Source organism: Pantherophis guttatus, chromosome 9 (assembly GCF_059756535.1).
Source record: "Pantherophis guttatus breed Tessera chromosome 9, ASM5975653v1, whole genome shotgun sequence".
Lineage (NCBI taxonomy): Eukaryota > Metazoa > Chordata > Lepidosauria > Squamata > Colubridae > Pantherophis > Pantherophis guttatus.
In genome coordinates this window covers 548,704-564,389 of record NC_142071.1, presented here as the reverse complement: position 1 = coordinate 564,389, position 15,686 = coordinate 548,704, and the positions used below count along the sequence as shown (strand labels likewise).

Here is a 15,686-nt window from a genome sequence, read left to right as displayed (position 1 = left end):
TGCACAGCTGCAGCAAGACAAGTTCTGCCTTTGTGCTTCAGTACTGTCAAGCCCTGAACATCCAAGCACACAACCAAGGAACACTCTCGTCAATCAGAAAAAAGGGATTACTGAACCTTGGAAACTAAGCAAGAACAGCAGAGCCCTCTTTTATTAGTAATAAAAATATGAATTTATCTCTCAGAGATGCGCCAATGTAAGGCTGGAACTGTGCATCTGCTCATCTCCCACCCATTTCCTGAGAAAGCAGGAGAGTGATTAAACATCATTTATTTGATTTATAGCCATCTCCTTATCCCAAGGGCTGGTCAAATCAACTTTAGACATGCTGGCATCTTATATGATTCCCACCCCCCCCCCACCTCCCTGTTCAGGCATCCTCGAGTTACACAGTCCTTCAGGTAATCATTCAGGAGAGGAAACATTTAACACAACCCCCCTAAATTTTGCTGAGAGAATAACAAGCAACCAGTGTGGGTCTTCCAATTGGAGTGTATTATTTTCCTGGTAGGTCAGGTTTTACAATTGGAGCACCCCCAGGAGGCCTTCCTCCCCTGGTGAAGAAGCTCTTGCTAGATGGTTAACTACTCCATTATGTGGCTGTTTGGATTTTCCCCCAGTTTCCGCGTATCTCCAAAGAATTTGTTCCCGTATAACCAAAGGCAGCATCTAAACAATATGAATGCGTCTAACAAAAACCCTCTGTGGATGGGATGCCTGGTTTGAATCACGCCTTCCCTGGGGGCAGGGAGGGAAGGAGAGCAGGAGAACAGCAGGGGTGGGGGCAGGGGGGGGAGAGAAAACCAGCATGCATGTCTAATGCCCAGAGAGGAGCAGAAGCGCCCGTCTCCCTGCAAGACCACCTCCAAATGGAGGATGAAACAGGGTTGTACTTCTGGTGCCCAGAGGAGCCGTTTGCTGGGTTGCATCAGGACCAAAGTGCCAGCAAGGACCTCTCCAGTTGCAGAAAGAAAACTGAAGGCAAGGAGAGGCTTCTCCAAAGGACCCAGGCAACAACCGGTCTTTGCAGCAATGCTCCAGCCTCAGCCGGGCCTGTTCCGCACACAGTTCCTCCTTCACGTTCCTTGTTGGTGGCTCTCTTCTTGGCTGTCCCTCCTTTTCCAGATCTATTGAAATGAAGTCAACTCGTATTAGGAAGAGAGGGCCCGCTCCTAGCCCTGTGGTTTTCGGTGGGCGGCAGAGGAAAGACCAAGCACTCACCTGGATGTAAGCCTCAGACAGCGTGATCATCTGGGGGAGAATATCGGTCACCTGCAAGTCCTGCAGCTCATACCACTTGCCCGTGCCCTGCAAGAGTCCCGTCCAAGTCAGAGGTCATCGCCCACGAACAAGAGGGAGAGCCCGGGGTGACTCGGCGCCCAGGGCTGAAGGCTGGCAGGGCAATCCTTAGGGGAAGGCAAAAACTCACGTGATGCAACACATGGATCCGGTAGGCCCCTTCCGTAGGCTTCCCATCATGCACGATGTTTGCAATGAGGTCATAGATGGTGTTCTTGTGCACTGCCTGCACTTCCTCAGACAGGTATTCCCGGAGATCTACGTTCCTGCAGCAGAAAAATCACCATGAAGGCTCTGAGGACCAAATCTCTCAGGATCCTCTTCCCTTGTGGCCCTCCAGAGAAGTGGAACTGGCTTCAGGGGGTAGAGCGCTTCTGACATGTTGACGCTAAGGCAACATGCATGTCTCTGCCACTAAGCCTTCCATCGTCTTTGGTGTCTGTGATTTCTCACTGCTACAACAAAATGCAGGCCTAAAACCCGGGGGGGGGGGGAATTCCTAGAGGCAGACCGGGGTCAATGCAGCCCTGCTGACTGGCCTCCTTTTCAAAAGTCCCAAAAAGTCCCTTGGAAGAGGCCCTCTGCTGGCACTTAGCCTGCCCCTTTCAGCCATCGGATCGACCGGGAACACCCAACGGTTCCTCTAAGGACTGATCTGCATGGCTCTGAGTCTCCCACCCATCTGGCCTTTCAAATCCCAACATCGGCCTCCGGCATTTGCCAAGGCAGCGCCGTTTCTTCTGGAGAAGGGCCACACATACGTGATGGGGAAGTTGACAATGGTGGGATTCTTTTCCACAAAGAAGTTGTTCTTGGTGAACCTCTTGATGCAGAAAATAAGGTAAGGAGGCAGCTTGGTGAGCTGGAAGCGCTTCAGGAAGTTCTCCTTGTATGTCTTGTATTCCTGAAGGGCAAAAAGATTGTTTTTCACTTTCCCAGGGAAGCTGAAACACCTTTGGTTAAAGTACGACTATTTTCCTTAGTTTGTTTATGGCCAGCAAGCATCAGGGTCTAGTTGTCAACACTAGGCAACAGCTGCTACCTCTCCAGCTCAAGACCCTTTTAAATACAGCCGATTATTGTCTTGTATCCCAGGAACATATGAACTCAGCCGTGTAATATTAACGGGACAGGGCACAGGCCAGGTGCTGCCCTCACCAGTGTCCAGAAGCCCCCTTCGGTCAATCCATGCCCTGTTTAGGACAGGTCTAGATGGGAGCCACATGCAGCAATGGAGGCAGCCAGGAGGACCCAGGCCCCCTGCTCATCGGCTCTCTTTCCCTCCAAGGAAGGGGAGAGATTTCGTGATCCAGCAAAGGGACTGAAGCCCTTTGGATAAAGGATCCTTGGTCTCCCTGCCTGCATGGAAAAGGCTGCTCCGTGGGGATGAGGCCCTTCCCTTCCCACCCAATCAAGAAAATGGGAGACATCCACTCCACGCAAGGTTTGCGTTTGTAGAGCTAAGCCAGCCGAGACCGCTGGGGCTGCCTGCCAAAACCGGGGCTCGGTCCCAGTTGGGGCTTTTGGAGCCCGTAACGTGCCCAATAGATGGCAAAGCAGAGGAGTTACCTTTTCCATGATCCCATTAAACTTGGCCAATATGTTGAAAAGCGGAACTTGTGGGATGATGAGCTGTTCCTTCTCATCCTTGTAGAGCGGGGCGGTGGGGAGATCCAGGGTCAGGTACATGAAAGTGGACTCCACCATTTTTTCTTGATACTCATCGTTCTGGAGCAGCTGCTCCTTTTCTTCTGCAGGCTAGAACAGAGCAACACCATCAGCCGAATAAGCAAAAGGCGAAGAAATCCGGGCCTGCCCCAGAGACACTTGAAGTGATGGAGTGGGGTGGGGCGGCTGGACAGGCCAAAGGGCCTTTTCGTGGGGTCAAGTGCCCAAGTGTAAGATTCAACTTCCAGCATGCCAATGGATAGCTGAGGTTCTCATTTAACTATCCTAGCAAAGGTAAGCATTCATCTTCTTCACTTCAGGTGTTCTTCCCCTGCGTTCTCTTCTTTTTCGGGCAAAAAAGGCAACTAGGCCCCCAACTCACCAGATCAGGGTGTGGTAATTTCTTGGTGAATATCCGCATGGAGCCTTGAAAGACATCGGTTACTATGGCTGCAAACCAGAGGGGAGAGAACAGTCCTATATTCCATGTTTTTCATCAACAGATTTCCAACATTTTCTACATTGACTACAGATTTTTTTTTTAAAGTGCGAAGACATTTATTTGTAACAGTCTATGTGAACAAACAGAGAGAAATAGATTGTGTTTCCCAGTTGCCAGAACCTCCCCAAAGGCGGCTTTGCCCTGGTCCACAAATGGGGTCCTAGAGGAGGCTCAGGCAGGGTGAATTAGAGAGAGGCAATTCTCACAATAACCCCGTCCGGGGTATGAAAAGGTTCGAAGGGCCAGAGACTGATAATTAACATATGACCAATGCAAGGGGATAGATTAGTTCATGCGTGCTTCTCCACTAAATGGGCAGAGAACGTCTGCTTGGGGAGCTCGACAGGAGGAAGAGAGAAAAACAACTGGAAGGCCAGGGGTCCTGAGGGATTTTGAGCTGAATGGTGAAATGGAGAGAAGCAAGTGGAGGGCGATACCGGCTCGTCTCTCCCACGATGAGCTGGCTGAGACTTCTGGCCAGCAAGGGCTGGTAGCAGACAATGCTATGGTTCTTCTGCCTCAAGAAGCATCAGCCAGGAGTTCTTCCCCTTCGGCCTTGGAGGGGTGGCCGAGGCAGCACCCCCGGAAAGCTCTAATGCACTAAGGCAGTCATACTGTCAAGATTCCTTGGTCATCCCTGCATTGGAAAGCTTCTTTCAACCTAGCTGAAGGCAGATCGTCTCTGGGGTAACTCTGAGAGGGTCATGATTCCCTCAGGAAGCTGCTTTGAGGAGGGCTTCATTCAAAACCCTGAAGCTTGATGTGGTCTTACCAAAGGCTACATAACTTATCAGAGGCATCGACGCCTTTCACTTACTCTTTTTCTTCTTCTTTGTGCCCCCAAGAGCAGAGTGCAAGGCATTCAGGAACCAGGAAAGAAAGTCAACGCCATCACCTGCCAAGGGAGAGAAGGGCAGAGGCCATGAAAGGGAGCTATATCACTATAACCTCCCTCTAGGCTCCACGATTAAAGCAGAACCTTCACACCAGGTTTAAAGCTTTTCAAGAGGGGATCATGCGTGGAGGAGTATTGTTCCCCTCCCCTTACTGACGCCCTCAACAGCCCTTTGCTGCCCTTCATGGATCTAGATATCCCGATGGTGAATACTCCAGATTCAGATGCATAATGGTTATGTGCTCGCTATGACCAGATGGCCCAGTTCACGGTTCTACTGAGAAATCAACATGGATATTTCCCGGCTGTTCTTTTCAGCCGCAGAACTTCTCTCCAGTCTCTTACCCTGCTTGGTGATCTGGAAGTTCTTCTTACTGCACAGAACCACAGCTTGCAGCATCTCATGGGGAGAGACGTGAGCCTTGAAGTTCCGGGGGTTCCACAGCTTCCTCATCAGCTCTCCAAACCTCTGAACTAGCAGAAACATGATATCCCCTGGAGGACGCTTAATATTCTTGTAATTCTCTTCCTCCAGAAAGTAATTCCGCAGGGGCGGGACGTTTGACAACGCCTACATGACACACACAAATAGAAAACAATAATGAAGCCTGGGCACTCAATGGGGAAGTTCCAGGCTGGGGGTGATTGCTGGCTGTGGCCTCCACCCCCACCCACCCCCAGCTCTGATCTCCACCCGTCCATCTTTTGTTATCATATTGATGTACGTGTGTTGTGTTCCTTTATCATTGTTTATTTTATGGTTCTATTATTTTACTTTTGTTCTGTTTACACTTTTCACTTTCCCTTTTATTCTCATAAGCGGTCTAAAGTAGCCCCACAGATGGGAAATAAATTTAACAAATAAATAAGTGCAATTGGTGACAAAACACACAATGATGTTTTTAAGAAGAGGCTGGAGAGCCATTTGTCTGCAATGATATAAGGTCTCCTGCTTGAGCTGGCAGTTGGACTAGAAGACATCCAAGATGCCTTCCAACTCTATGATTCGGTTAAGCAAAGCGGTTTCTAAGTGTTTATGATCTTCCTTCTGCTTTCCTTTGTTTTTCAGACCTGTCAAGGTCATAAATGTGAGGACTGGTCATAAAGTTACTTTTTCATCACCATCTTAACTGTGAATGGTCACTAAACGAGGCAGTCACTAAACAAGGCCTACCTGTATTGTATTGCATTGTATTGTGCTGTACTGTATCATACTGAGGAGCGGGGGGCAGTGGATTTTCCTACTATTCTTCACTTCAAAGACGGCACAGTACCTGGAGAACTGCATTGGCATAGTCGTTGGCTTTGATGTTATTCAACCCCACAATGCCCGGAAGGTATGTGGTGCCATCGTAGGCCCGGGAGAGCTTGGCCTGCCTGTCCAAATTGGTGATGTGCTGCTTGGCGAAGGTTGGCTTCAGTACATACTGGAAAAGGGGAGAGAAGAAGCAAGAGAGGGAGACGGCCTGCTGGAAGCCTTAGCCCAGGCCACACTGAGGGGTCAATCAGCACATCCCGGTTTGGCTCTCCTCAGAGGGTAAATAGGTCTTAACAGTTTAGAATGTAGAAATGCAGCATTACAATCCTGGACATGAACTCTAGGTTTGGAGAGGGGTTAAGAACCTCCCCTCTGCTGCCCTTCTGCAGCAATAGATGGTGGGGTGAAAGTCTGAGAAGGGACATTTTAAATATTAAGAGCTGAGCTGAGCTGGGTATTCCCACCTCTCCCCTCCACCCTTCACCAGAAAGCCACCTACAGTGATATCCTCAAGAGAAGAGTCAATGATCTCATAGTTGTCCGGCAGGCAATAAAACTTCAAGGTGTGAAGGTTGAGGAACACATGATGACTGAACTGGACACTGTGAATGTAAGCATGGGACTTCAAGCCACGACCTGTGGAGAAGACAGGAGGCAGAGCAACCCCATGAGCAAGAACTGCCTACCATGTGCACCACAAGCAGGAAGGGAGGGAGGGAGGGAGTCATGTCTTTGAGGGGGAATCAATTATTAGTGTCAGCCGGCCAAGGCTGCTGATAGCCCTACAATATTTTGATCTGTCAGCCCTTATGGAAAAGGATGGGAGAGGCTGCATTTCAAGTGCTGATCTCTCATTCATGCCTATTATGTCAGAGATCAGCTGTAATACCTGCTCCAGATTAAGCTCATCAAGGTGAGGCAAGACCACCACCCCTCAGGTATGTATGCACAAAATTTTTCTACTAGGCTGATCAAGAATCACATGTGTGTTCCTATGCCAACTATCGAAAAAGAGAAGGGACTGAAACAGGCTTACCCTGGAAATATTTCCCACACACCAAGCAAGCATAGACATTGATATGCGAGAGTGAGATCGAACACAGCTTCTCAAAGTCAAAATCCAGGACACTCCTGCAGTGGCACAAGATGGGATTCTTAACAACACACAACTATCAATACCATGCCAATCAATTTAGGATATGCAAATAATGCATTAGAGGGAAACTCTAGGACCTGATCGTAGATGTAGAGGAACAAAATACCGTCCCTATCACTGCCTCACGGTGGCGGGTCCACTATTTTTAAATTAGGGATGACCTTTCCTGTCTCATCTTAGTATTTCATGTAGTAAAACATTGTTTTTTTCTGCCAAAGAGGAGGAGGAGGAAAGATTCAAAGCTGTGAGACGAAAACTAGATTTTTTTTCTCCCAACGACTTCTTTTCTTAAAATAAAAACTGGAAATAATATTGTATTAGGTTCTATATATAATCCTGCTATTCTATAAACTTGTGCCACTCTCAAGGATCCTTGCCTACTTCAGATTCTTTAATTTGTGTCTGCATAAGAAAGGAACCTTTGTTCACAAGAAACATATTCTTAAGAGAAAAAAAATTGTTTCCATTTACACAAACATTTGATTCTCTAAAATCTGGGAAGGTGGAAATAAAACCCTCAGCCTCTGATGCCAACCCAGAAGCAGAGACTTTCCTGGATGAAGGCAGAACATCCCAGTGTGGGCGTCCCACTCAGGGGGCTCAGGAGTTCTTAGGCTCCACTCTCTAGCCAAGAGAGCCCTTTCCCCAGCTCTGGAGTGACAGGCCAGGGAGGAGGAAGGGAGAAAGGAGGGAGAACCACAGGGAAGTAACTGCAGGGACTGGGCGGTGGGGCCAGACCAGAGATGTTTCCCTCATTGTCTGAGGAATCTCTGCCACAGAAAAGGGATAGTCAGGGATGGGCCGAGGCATTTGGGGGAGGGGGCGACCCAGGAGTGCTTTTCCCAGCCCTTCACGGGAACCTTTTGCCAGGGGAGGCTTCAGATGGGACACCAACTGGCCGTCCTACCAACAGGTTCCTGATGTGTTTGTTGAGTCTCTGCATTGACTCCTTTCTTTGTACCATTATTCATTCACTGATTTCCCCCCCAACACAATTTCATTTTGACACTGACTTGTTTATGGTGTCCAGGTAGGGACAATGCCGGCTCCGGCGATCTTCTGGATCAAATCGACCGTACTTGACTGAAAAAGGGAAATAAAGCAGAGAGGCTTAGCGTGGGGACGGAAAGAAAGGTGCGAGATGGGAATGGAAGGGAGGAATCGCTCATTTTCCCTTATGGGACGTTTGTGCCGCCATCTCCCCCACAGGACCCACTCCGCCGGGGATTCCCTGCTGGCGGCCAGGACGGGCTCGCTCCCCGCCCGCCTCAGCCGCCTCAGAGGCCCCCCCCCCGGGAAGCGACCGTGGCGCCCTCAGCGGTCCCTCTCCTTGGTCGCCACCTGTGGGCTCCGCGCCTCCGCCGCCGCCCTCCTCCTCCTCTTCCTCCTCCTCCGGCTCCTCGGGCTCCTGCTTGATGGCGACCTCCTCGGCGGGCTCCCGCTTCACCCGCGACCAGCCCGCCGCTGCGCGAGGCGCGACCGTCGGACAGCCCGGCCACGGCTGGGGGCTGCGAGGCTCCCGCTTGACGCGCGCCGCCATCTCCGCGGGCGCCAAGGCGACGCTCGGCGCGCCCTGATGTCGTCACGAGAGGAGAGCGACAACCCCCGCCCCCCTGCTGGCGGACTCCCGCGTTGCAGCCCCGTTTCCGCCACTCCCCCGACCCCGCCCCCCCACAACGACACACGTGGGTCCGGGGCGGGGGGGGGCGGGGGCGTGCGTGCGTGCGCGGGGGGGGCCCCCTGGCGGCCGGTCGGGGGAGGCGCAGGGCCTGGCCGGAGCGGGCGCCGATGGACGCGGGGCGCTGCCAACCGGGCGGGCGGCTGGACATGAGCCACGGCTTCGTGCGGCACATCCGGCGCAACCAGATCGCCAGGTGGGCCGGGGGAGGCGGGAGGGGAGGGGGAGTCCGGGGGGGGCGCTGAGACCCCATGGGGGGAAGGGGAGGGGCGGGGGAGGGAGGGGGAGGGGCTGCTCCCACCGGCTCTTCCCTTCCGCGCAGGGACGACTACGACCGGCAGGTGAAGCAGGCCAAGGAGCAGCTGCGGCGGAGGCTGACGCCCGCGCCCCCCCGGCCCCGCAGGCCCGACCAGCAGGTCTACCGCGCCGGCCGCAGAGGTGAGTCCAGTGGTCGGTGGCCGTTGGAGGGTCCCCCTGGCTCCCCCTTTCCCTCCCTCTCCTTCTCCCTCTCTCCATCTCTCTCTCTCTCTCTCCCTCCTTCTCTAACTCCATCCCTCTCTCTCCTTCTCTCTCTCCTCTCTCCTCTAACTCCATCCCTCTCTCTTTCCTTCTCTCCACCCCCTCTTCTCCTTCTCCCTCTCCATCCCTCTCTCCCTCTCCCTTTCCTTCTCTCTCTCCCTCTCTCCATCTCTCTCTTTCCTTTCTCTTTCTCTAACTCCATCCCTCTCTTTCCTTCTCTCCACCCCCTCTCTTCTCCTTCTCCATCCCTCTCCCTCTCCATCCCTCTTTCCTTCTCCCTCTCTTTCTCTCTCTCCATCCCTCTTTCTCTCCTCTCTCCCTCCTTCTCTCTCCTCTCTCCTTCTCTAACTCCATCCCTCTCTCTTTCCTTCTCTCCACCCCCTCTCTTCTCCTTCTCCATCCCTCTCCCTCTCTCCATCCCTCTTTCCTTCTCCCTCTCTCCATCTCTCTCTCTCTCTCTCCCTCCTTCTCTCTCTCCATCTCTCTCTCTCCTTCTCTCTCCTCTCTCCTCTAACTCCATCCCTCTCTCTTTCCTTCTCTCCACCCCCTCTCCTTCTCTCTCTTCTTCTCTCTCCCTCCTTCTCTCTCCTCTCTCCTTCTCTAACTCCATCCCTCTCTCTTTCCTTCTCTCCACCCCCTCTTCTCCTTCTCCCTCTCCATCCCTCTCTCCCTCTCCCTTTCCTTCTCTCCCTCCATCCCTCTCTTCTTCTCCCTCTCCATCCCTCTCTCTCTCTTTCTGTCTGCCTCGCAGGCGCAGCCGGAGCAGTCCCGGGCGGCGTTGAGGGCGAGTCGGAGGCGTCGAGCGGGAGCAGCTCCAGCAGCCGCGAGCGGTGCCCCCGTGGCCCGGCCCTCTTCTGCCTGGAGTACGAGGCTGACGGCGGCCAGGTCACCTCGGTGGTGGTCTACCAGGTAGGTGGGCGGGCGAGGAGGAGCCGCAGTTTCGGCCGCTGCCCGGTTCCCCTCCGCTGCCTCAGCTGAAGCGCCCCAGGGCCCCCTCGCTCTTCCGGGGGTGCTGCCAAACCCCCCCCCCCCCTTTTCCTATCCTTCAGTGCGGATGAGCCTGGGATAGGCTGGGCAGGAGAAGGTTTGGCTGGCTGGCTTAGGAGGAGCCTCCAGATGCTCTCTGGGCAGCTCAAGGCCAGCCGGGCTTCGGTCATTTTAGTGCATTGTTGTTGTTTCTACCGATTGTGCTAAAGATCAGATAGCTTGAATGCTTGGAAAGGCTACTCTCTGGGCAAAACTCGGGGAACTCCATAGCAGAACCCAAGACTGATTTTTTATTTTCCTGGCCACTTTGTGTTTTCAACGCTGCATTGGCTGGAACGGTCCCGTCCTCAATGGCACCACGGGCATACTATTCAAGCAGGTTTTGCAAAAATGGGTAATAAATATTAAACAATTAAACGGTTACATATAATGAATGTTCCTCTAGTGAATATTTGTAGCTCAGGATTGAACGGTCTCAGAAACCCCCAAAAGACTATTACAGCAAACTACATGGCGTCAGCGTAGTAGACAAACCAAATGAAGCCCCCCAGAATATTCTTAGTAAAACCAAAGACCACTTTGGGGCCTGTCACAACCAGCCCCGACCCACCAGCAGCAATGCGAGCCCTTCGTCGGCCTTTGTACTTGAGGGGAAGGACGTGGCTTTCGAGACTCAGATTTTGGCTGGATTATGGTTGGGGGGCAGCCCTTGAACACAGCAGTGTGATGATGTGGACCTCCCGGGGTTCCGCATGCCCAGGTAATCTCACAGGTTGTGAACTGTCTTCCAAACCAAAGTCAGGACTTCATGATGGTGGAAAAAGGGTGCACGCTCAAACCACTTTTATAGCGTTGTACTCCCAGTTCTTAGACCAGCTCCTCCTGTGGGCCTCTCCTGGATATATTGGACATGGAAGGACTGGCCAATGGGGAAGGGGGGGGGGTCAGCTTTCTCACTACATTTTAAGAGGAGCATTAAAACACTACTTTCCCTTTTAAAGGCCACAGCTGTGTTTTTTGATTTTTAAAGGGAGCTAATATTTTTGCTGTGTTGTTTCAGTCATCAGGTGAACAGCACATCCGTTTTTTAAATTAGCATTTTGGAACCAGCTTGCATCTGGTTTGACCCCATTGCTGAACTGCCTCTTGGGAGTAGAGTCATTTTAGAAATGGGAGTTTTCAGCTCTTAGCTAAGAACTGCTGGTTTTAGGAAGCATTTGGACAAAACTGCTGCTGCTGTATATATATTATATTTCCTGACAGTAAATGGATTTTTTCTTACTTTCCATCAAGCTTTTATTATTCCACTGCTGTGTTTGGGTTTTTTGCTTTTTAAATTAAAAGCAGCAAGCTGGCAGTAAAGCAAGCGAGTCCCCTTTTTGTGACCAACCCAACTTGAAGTTTCCACCAGTGAGGTTTGGTAACAAAACCATCCATTTTCATTGTTTACCTCTAAAAAGACTGAAAGGTATATATTAAGCTCCTGGAAGCTTTATGAAAGTGTGTTTTATAATCCCAAAAGAGTTGCTTAGGAGCGCTTACGCTTGGCCATCTGAGCAGGGTGTTTCCTCATGGATTCTTTTGCTTCTTGGTCCAGGACAATGACCCCGAAGAAGTGGTGGAGAAGGTCAGTGCCCAGAATCAGCTGGAGCCAGCTTTGCACGAGGCCCTTCGGCAACGAGTACAAGAGGAATTGGAGAAGCGGCGAGTGAAGCGCTGAGAGCCGTTGCAGGGATTGAGAAATGCTTTAGGGGAAATGGCGCTGGGCCTGCTTACCAGCACACAGGACCAGGCTTGGGGGCTCCTCTTATGCTGCTCAAGGGTACCATCAGGAGCAGTGGCAGAAGGAAGCAAATCCCTACAGCCCATCCTTTGACAGAGCTGCCCCAAAAGAAAGCGAGCCAAATTGTTGCAACCCAGACTTGCTGGCTGGCTCTGTATCGTAGTGGTCTGCCTCTCCCTCCCCCTCTTGCAAACATCCAAGTCGAGCCTGCTGTTTGCTTGGATGCCAGAGCCAGGCGGAGGCAGCAGGGTGTTGCCAGCTGCCTGACCCAACTTCTCAGGGTCTTGGATTATGCTGAGGGTAGAGGCGGCTGCTGTGAATTGGTTATTGAAGGGAGCTGCTCCCTTGTCTAGATGTGCAGCTTTTTGGTAGATCAGCCAGAAGGACCTTTCCTCGTGCAGAAAGTAGACCGCTGGGCTGACCCAAGGGTGGGGTGGGGAGGATGGGAACCAGCAGGGCTCTCTTGGAGGTCGTTGCCTTGCCCTCTTCCTGCCAGCAAAGGTTCTCAGAAATGTGGCACAGGGTTGTAAATAAAGACCTAGAACCTGCTCTTCCGTGATAGTTCTTTGGTGCAGGAATTTGTTCTGAATGTTTGTGGAGTTGCGTGAAAACCTACCCGACCCCTTTGTTGACTAAACATTGTTGGTGCTTAAGAAGGCGCTGTTGTCCCTGCTCTTCCTGCCCCAGGATAAGGTTCTCGAGTCAGTTAACAATGCAGGGAGGAGGCAGAAGATCCAGAATTGAACTCTGCTTCTTTGAAAAGGACTGCATTTACATTCTTGTGTAATTCTGGGAAATAATCCTATTCAGGAACAGACACAACACACTGAGCTACAAAAAAGGAAACTGATTTAGGGATTGACCTGTGAAGGACATCACTAATGGCATCCAAAACCCCTGAGACTTTTGGCAGAACAGCAGGGTTCAACTCCCACACAAATAATTTTTCATTCCAAAACCTGAATTAGAATAGATCTAAATAGCCAGTTTCCTCCCAGACCATCTAGAGCCCTGATGGCGAACCTATGGAACGCGGAGCCATATCTGTGGGCATGCGAGTGTTGCCCTAGCTCAGCTCCAGCGCGCATGTGTGCCCCGGCCAGCTGATTTTTGAGCCTTCCAGGCCCACTGGAAGTCAGGAAATGGGCCGTTTCCGGCTTCCGGAGGACCTCTGGTGGGGATGGAGAAGGCTGTTTTCACCCTCCCCAGGCTCCAAGAAAGCCTCTGGAGTCTGGGGAGGGCAAATAATGGACCAACCGGGCCTATTGGTTAACCTTTTTGCCATCATGTGCCAAAAGTGGGGGTAGCACAGGGGGTCACGTGCAGATGTGTGGGGGTGCGGAGTGTCACTGAATTATGGGTGTGGGCACACGCGAATGCAAACCCACCCCCATCCTCACGTTTTTGGCACGTGATGGCAAAAAGGTTAGTAGCCATCACTGATCTAGAGCTTAAAAGGACAAAGAAAAGTTACAAGGCTGGACTCCCCTGGGGTGAACAGAACACTCCTACCTGCCCCCCCCCCCCCAGAGCATCCCTGCCTCCATGCACACTTGCCATTTGGGGCCATGGGCACTGAAAAGGAGTCATTCTATTCAGTAATCCTACTACCAAGCCGCCTCCCTCGAAGAAGAAACATTTGGGCTAGATTCCTTCCCAGAACAGTCACTGATACATTAGGAATTTGTCTTTGTATCAAGGTTACAAAAAAAAAAAAATCTAAGGGGCTTAGGAGATCTCCAGAAGGGTAGAATTTGGGAAAAGCCTTCGCAGTTCAAATCAGCCTAGGAAATCAGGTGATTGAGTTCCAGGGCTGCCAGTGTCCTGACTGGGAGGTTTCCGAGTCAGGATTTGTCCCTCCCTCAGCTTCAGCCAGGCCCAGGATGTGTTCCGGGGGAACCTGGAGCAAAACAGATAGGTGGTTTTTCTAAAAAGCTCATCCGAGGGGATTGTTTTATTTATTTACAGAAAGGCGTAAACTCTCACCTTTTAATAAAAGATGTTGGAAAAAATGCTACCAGATTCCTTTTTGGTTTTTCGTTAACACCCTCCTCCTGGACTTTTATTTCTCGGCATCTGAAGCAAAATAATGTAAGGCCCGTATTAAGAATCGATTTGGGTGGTGTCGATCTCTCTCTGCTCCTTTCTGAAGTTTTGGAAAAGTCCAATAACTTTTGCTTGTTTTTTTCCTTTAGTTTCTATCCATCCATTCACATCACTTGATAGAATTTGTTCCTCTGAATCCAGTCACCAAAATGCTCCACAATTTTCCTCAAACCTTTTATTTGGTTTTGGTTTCAATTATCACCATTCACTGAAGTGCCCCCACAAACCCCCACAATGCAAGATTTTGCTCTTCCTTTTAGGCCTTTTGTTCACAATTAAACATACACCTTCCCACTTCCATGCAGGTTTTCCTCACTTTCACTCCACAAGATCCTTCAGATCTGGTACATCCTTTAATGTCAGTTTCCAGAGATACAATATATCGATTGCCTTCCCTTGGCACTTCCTGCTCTTTGCCCTATGCAACCCATGCCAGGAGAGAGAACAGGCCCACAAACATCCCTGTTGTACATCAAACTTTTGAGTAAAATGAAAGTTCCTGCTGTATCATTTCCCACAAACGGTAAGGAAACAACTTTTGATTGTAATGGCTCCCTGAGGGCCGGTGTTTTTCCAAGAGTTTCTACCCATCCGATCTGATCCAACAGCCAGGCTGCAAATCCCATCAGCGAAATGCGGAGTGGTGGGGCCTTTTCTACTGTGGGCCCTGATTGATGGAATATGGCCCCCTCCCATTAGAACAGCTAAGAGGCCCCGTTGGCCTTTCCCAAGAATCTTGGCGCTCTGGGTGGGGCTCAGAAGGTGGGAAGGGCCCCGTTATTCCTCTGCACTATTCATTATTAGTCCCCAGGGCTGCCGTTTATACTTATTTTATGGAAGTTTTTATTTTTTTTAATGTCGTTTACATTGTTTTATAATTTTAGAACGGTAAGCCACCCACAGGCACTTGATTGAGTTGGATGCCCATAAACAAACCATGTTTTAGCACATTTTGACCGGGGGTTGAAAGCAGCTGGGAAAGCCCCACCCTGAGCGAGCAGCAGCGCCCCTGGCTCGGCTCTAGGCGCCGGGGGAGGGGGGGCAGCTTGGGACCGGTCCCCCCCTCCTTCTCCCCCCAACCTACCTTATTCGGGGGGGTGGGTAGGAGTGACCTCGAGCTCCTCTACAAGGAGACCTAGTCCCGGCTCGGGGCTGCTTGGCCGGTCCGTGGGGGCGCTCCCTCCCGGACATCCTCGGGGCTGCCGCGGCCCCACATTCGCTTGCTCGAAGCCGAAGCTGGCCGAAGGGGATCCAAGAGGCCGAGCGCTCCACGTCCCCCTGCGGGGAAAGTCCGAGGCAGCGGCCGACCGAAGCGGCGCAGAAGCCAAAGTGCTGGAGGGCGATTTCTCGACCAACCCGCGCGCAGCCCCTCACGACGCTCAGGCTGCAATCCACGACCGAGCCCATCCTCCCCAGCCGAGCGGCCCGGCTCCGGCTCCTGGTCCGGCAAGGCCCGGGCTCGCCTGCCCCGCCACGGTCCGTCAGCCGAGGCCGCTTCGCCATGGCCGAGCGCGGCGCGTCCCGAGAGCTTCTGCCTGGCGCGGCCCCGAGGCTGCCCGGCCGAGCAAGAGCCCCTCCGGAGCCCACGGCCGACCCCCGCTCGGCTCCGAGGCCGCGGCCGGGAGAGCGGCGGCGGCTCCTCCCAGCTCGCCCCGCGCGCGCCCCCTCCCCGCCGGCTGCAGCCCGGGCCCCGCCTGGTCAGCTGGGCGGCCGGCCGGGAAAGCGGCAAGCGAGCGAGCGAGCAAGTGGCCGGGACCGGCCTGGCCTCCAACGCTCCGTCCGGCAGGGGCAGGGGCGGCGGCGGCGGCGGCGAGCGGTAAGGGAAGCGAGCCCCC

General features: G+C 52.3%; 3 protein-coding genes across 3 annotated transcripts; 1 reads left to right on the top strand and 2 right to left on the bottom strand.

The window, feature by feature from the left end:
* Positions 1-476: 476 nt before the first annotated feature.
* On the bottom strand, positions 477-8,657 carry USP39 (ubiquitin specific peptidase 39). The gene is made up of 13 exons (XM_034430680.3): positions 8,120-8,657; positions 7,792-7,861; positions 6,659-6,753; positions 6,122-6,258; positions 5,639-5,791; positions 4,710-4,935; positions 4,287-4,364; positions 3,350-3,417; positions 2,869-3,057; positions 2,061-2,203; positions 1,430-1,565; positions 1,222-1,308; positions 477-1,127 (listed from the first exon to the last, which is right to left on the bottom strand). Exons 1-13 carry the CDS (start codon positions 8,316-8,318, stop codon positions 1,077-1,079), a joined length of 1,632 nt encoding a protein of 543 aa, XP_034286571.2. The 5' UTR covers positions 8,319-8,657; the 3' UTR covers positions 477-1,076.
* Positions 8,392-12,294, top strand: C9H2orf68 (chromosome 9 C2orf68 homolog). The gene is made up of 4 exons (XM_034430678.3): positions 8,392-8,652; positions 8,779-8,894; positions 9,727-9,884; positions 11,560-12,294. Exons 1-4 carry the CDS (start codon positions 8,567-8,569, stop codon positions 11,680-11,682), a joined length of 483 nt encoding a protein of 160 aa, XP_034286569.2. The 5' UTR covers positions 8,392-8,566; the 3' UTR covers positions 11,683-12,294.
* Positions 11,432-15,519, bottom strand: LOC148112446 (uncharacterized). The gene is made up of 3 exons (XM_087875741.1): positions 14,936-15,519; positions 13,732-13,821; positions 11,432-13,645 (listed from the first exon to the last, which is right to left on the bottom strand). The coding sequence occupies exons 1-3, from the start codon at positions 15,352-15,354 to the stop codon at positions 13,525-13,527; spliced, it is 630 nt and encodes a 209-aa protein (XP_087731867.1). The 5' UTR covers positions 15,355-15,519; the 3' UTR covers positions 11,432-13,524.
* Positions 15,520-15,686: the final 167 nt, after the last annotated feature.

What these genes read in the sequence shown, in the direction of transcription:
- LOC148112446 (XM_087875741.1), bottom strand. Translation starts at nt 15,354, where the DNA reads ATGGCGAAGCGGCCTCGGCTGACGGACCGTGGCGGGGCAGGCGAGCCC. An exon ending in TACCCACCCCCCCGAATAAG is followed by an intron (nt 13,822 to 14,935) that starts GTAGGTTGGGGG and finishes ATTTTGCTTCAG; the next exon opens with ATGCCGAGAAATAAAAGTCC. An exon ending in CCAACATCTTTTATTAAAAG is followed by an intron (nt 13,646 to 13,731) that starts GTGAGAGTTTAC and finishes GTTTTGCTCCAG; the next exon opens with GTTCCCCCGGAACACATCCT.
- C9H2orf68 (XM_034430678.3), top strand. Translation starts at nt 8,567, where the DNA reads ATGGACGCGGGGCGCTGCCAACCGGGCGGGCGGCTGGACATGAGCCAC. An exon ending in CTACCGCGCCGGCCGCAGAG is followed by an intron (nt 8,895 to 9,726) that starts GTGAGTCCAGTG and finishes TCTGCCTCGCAG; the next exon opens with GCGCAGCCGGAGCAGTCCCG. An exon ending in CCTCGGTGGTGGTCTACCAG is followed by an intron (nt 9,885 to 11,559) that starts GTAGGTGGGCGG and finishes TTCTTGGTCCAG; the next exon opens with GACAATGACCCCGAAGAAGT.
- USP39 (XM_034430680.3), bottom strand. Translation starts at nt 8,318, where the DNA reads ATGGCGGCGCGCGTCAAGCGGGAGCCTCGCAGCCCCCAGCCGTGGCCG. An exon ending in GTGTGGGAAATATTTCCAGG is followed by an intron (nt 6,259 to 6,658) that starts GTAAGCCTGTTT and finishes TCTTCTCCACAG; the next exon opens with GTCGTGGCTTGAAGTCCCAT. An exon ending in CTTCCAGATCACCAAGCAGG is followed by an intron (nt 4,365 to 4,709) that starts GTAAGAGACTGG and finishes CTCCCTTGGCAG; the next exon opens with GTGATGGCGTTGACTTTCTT.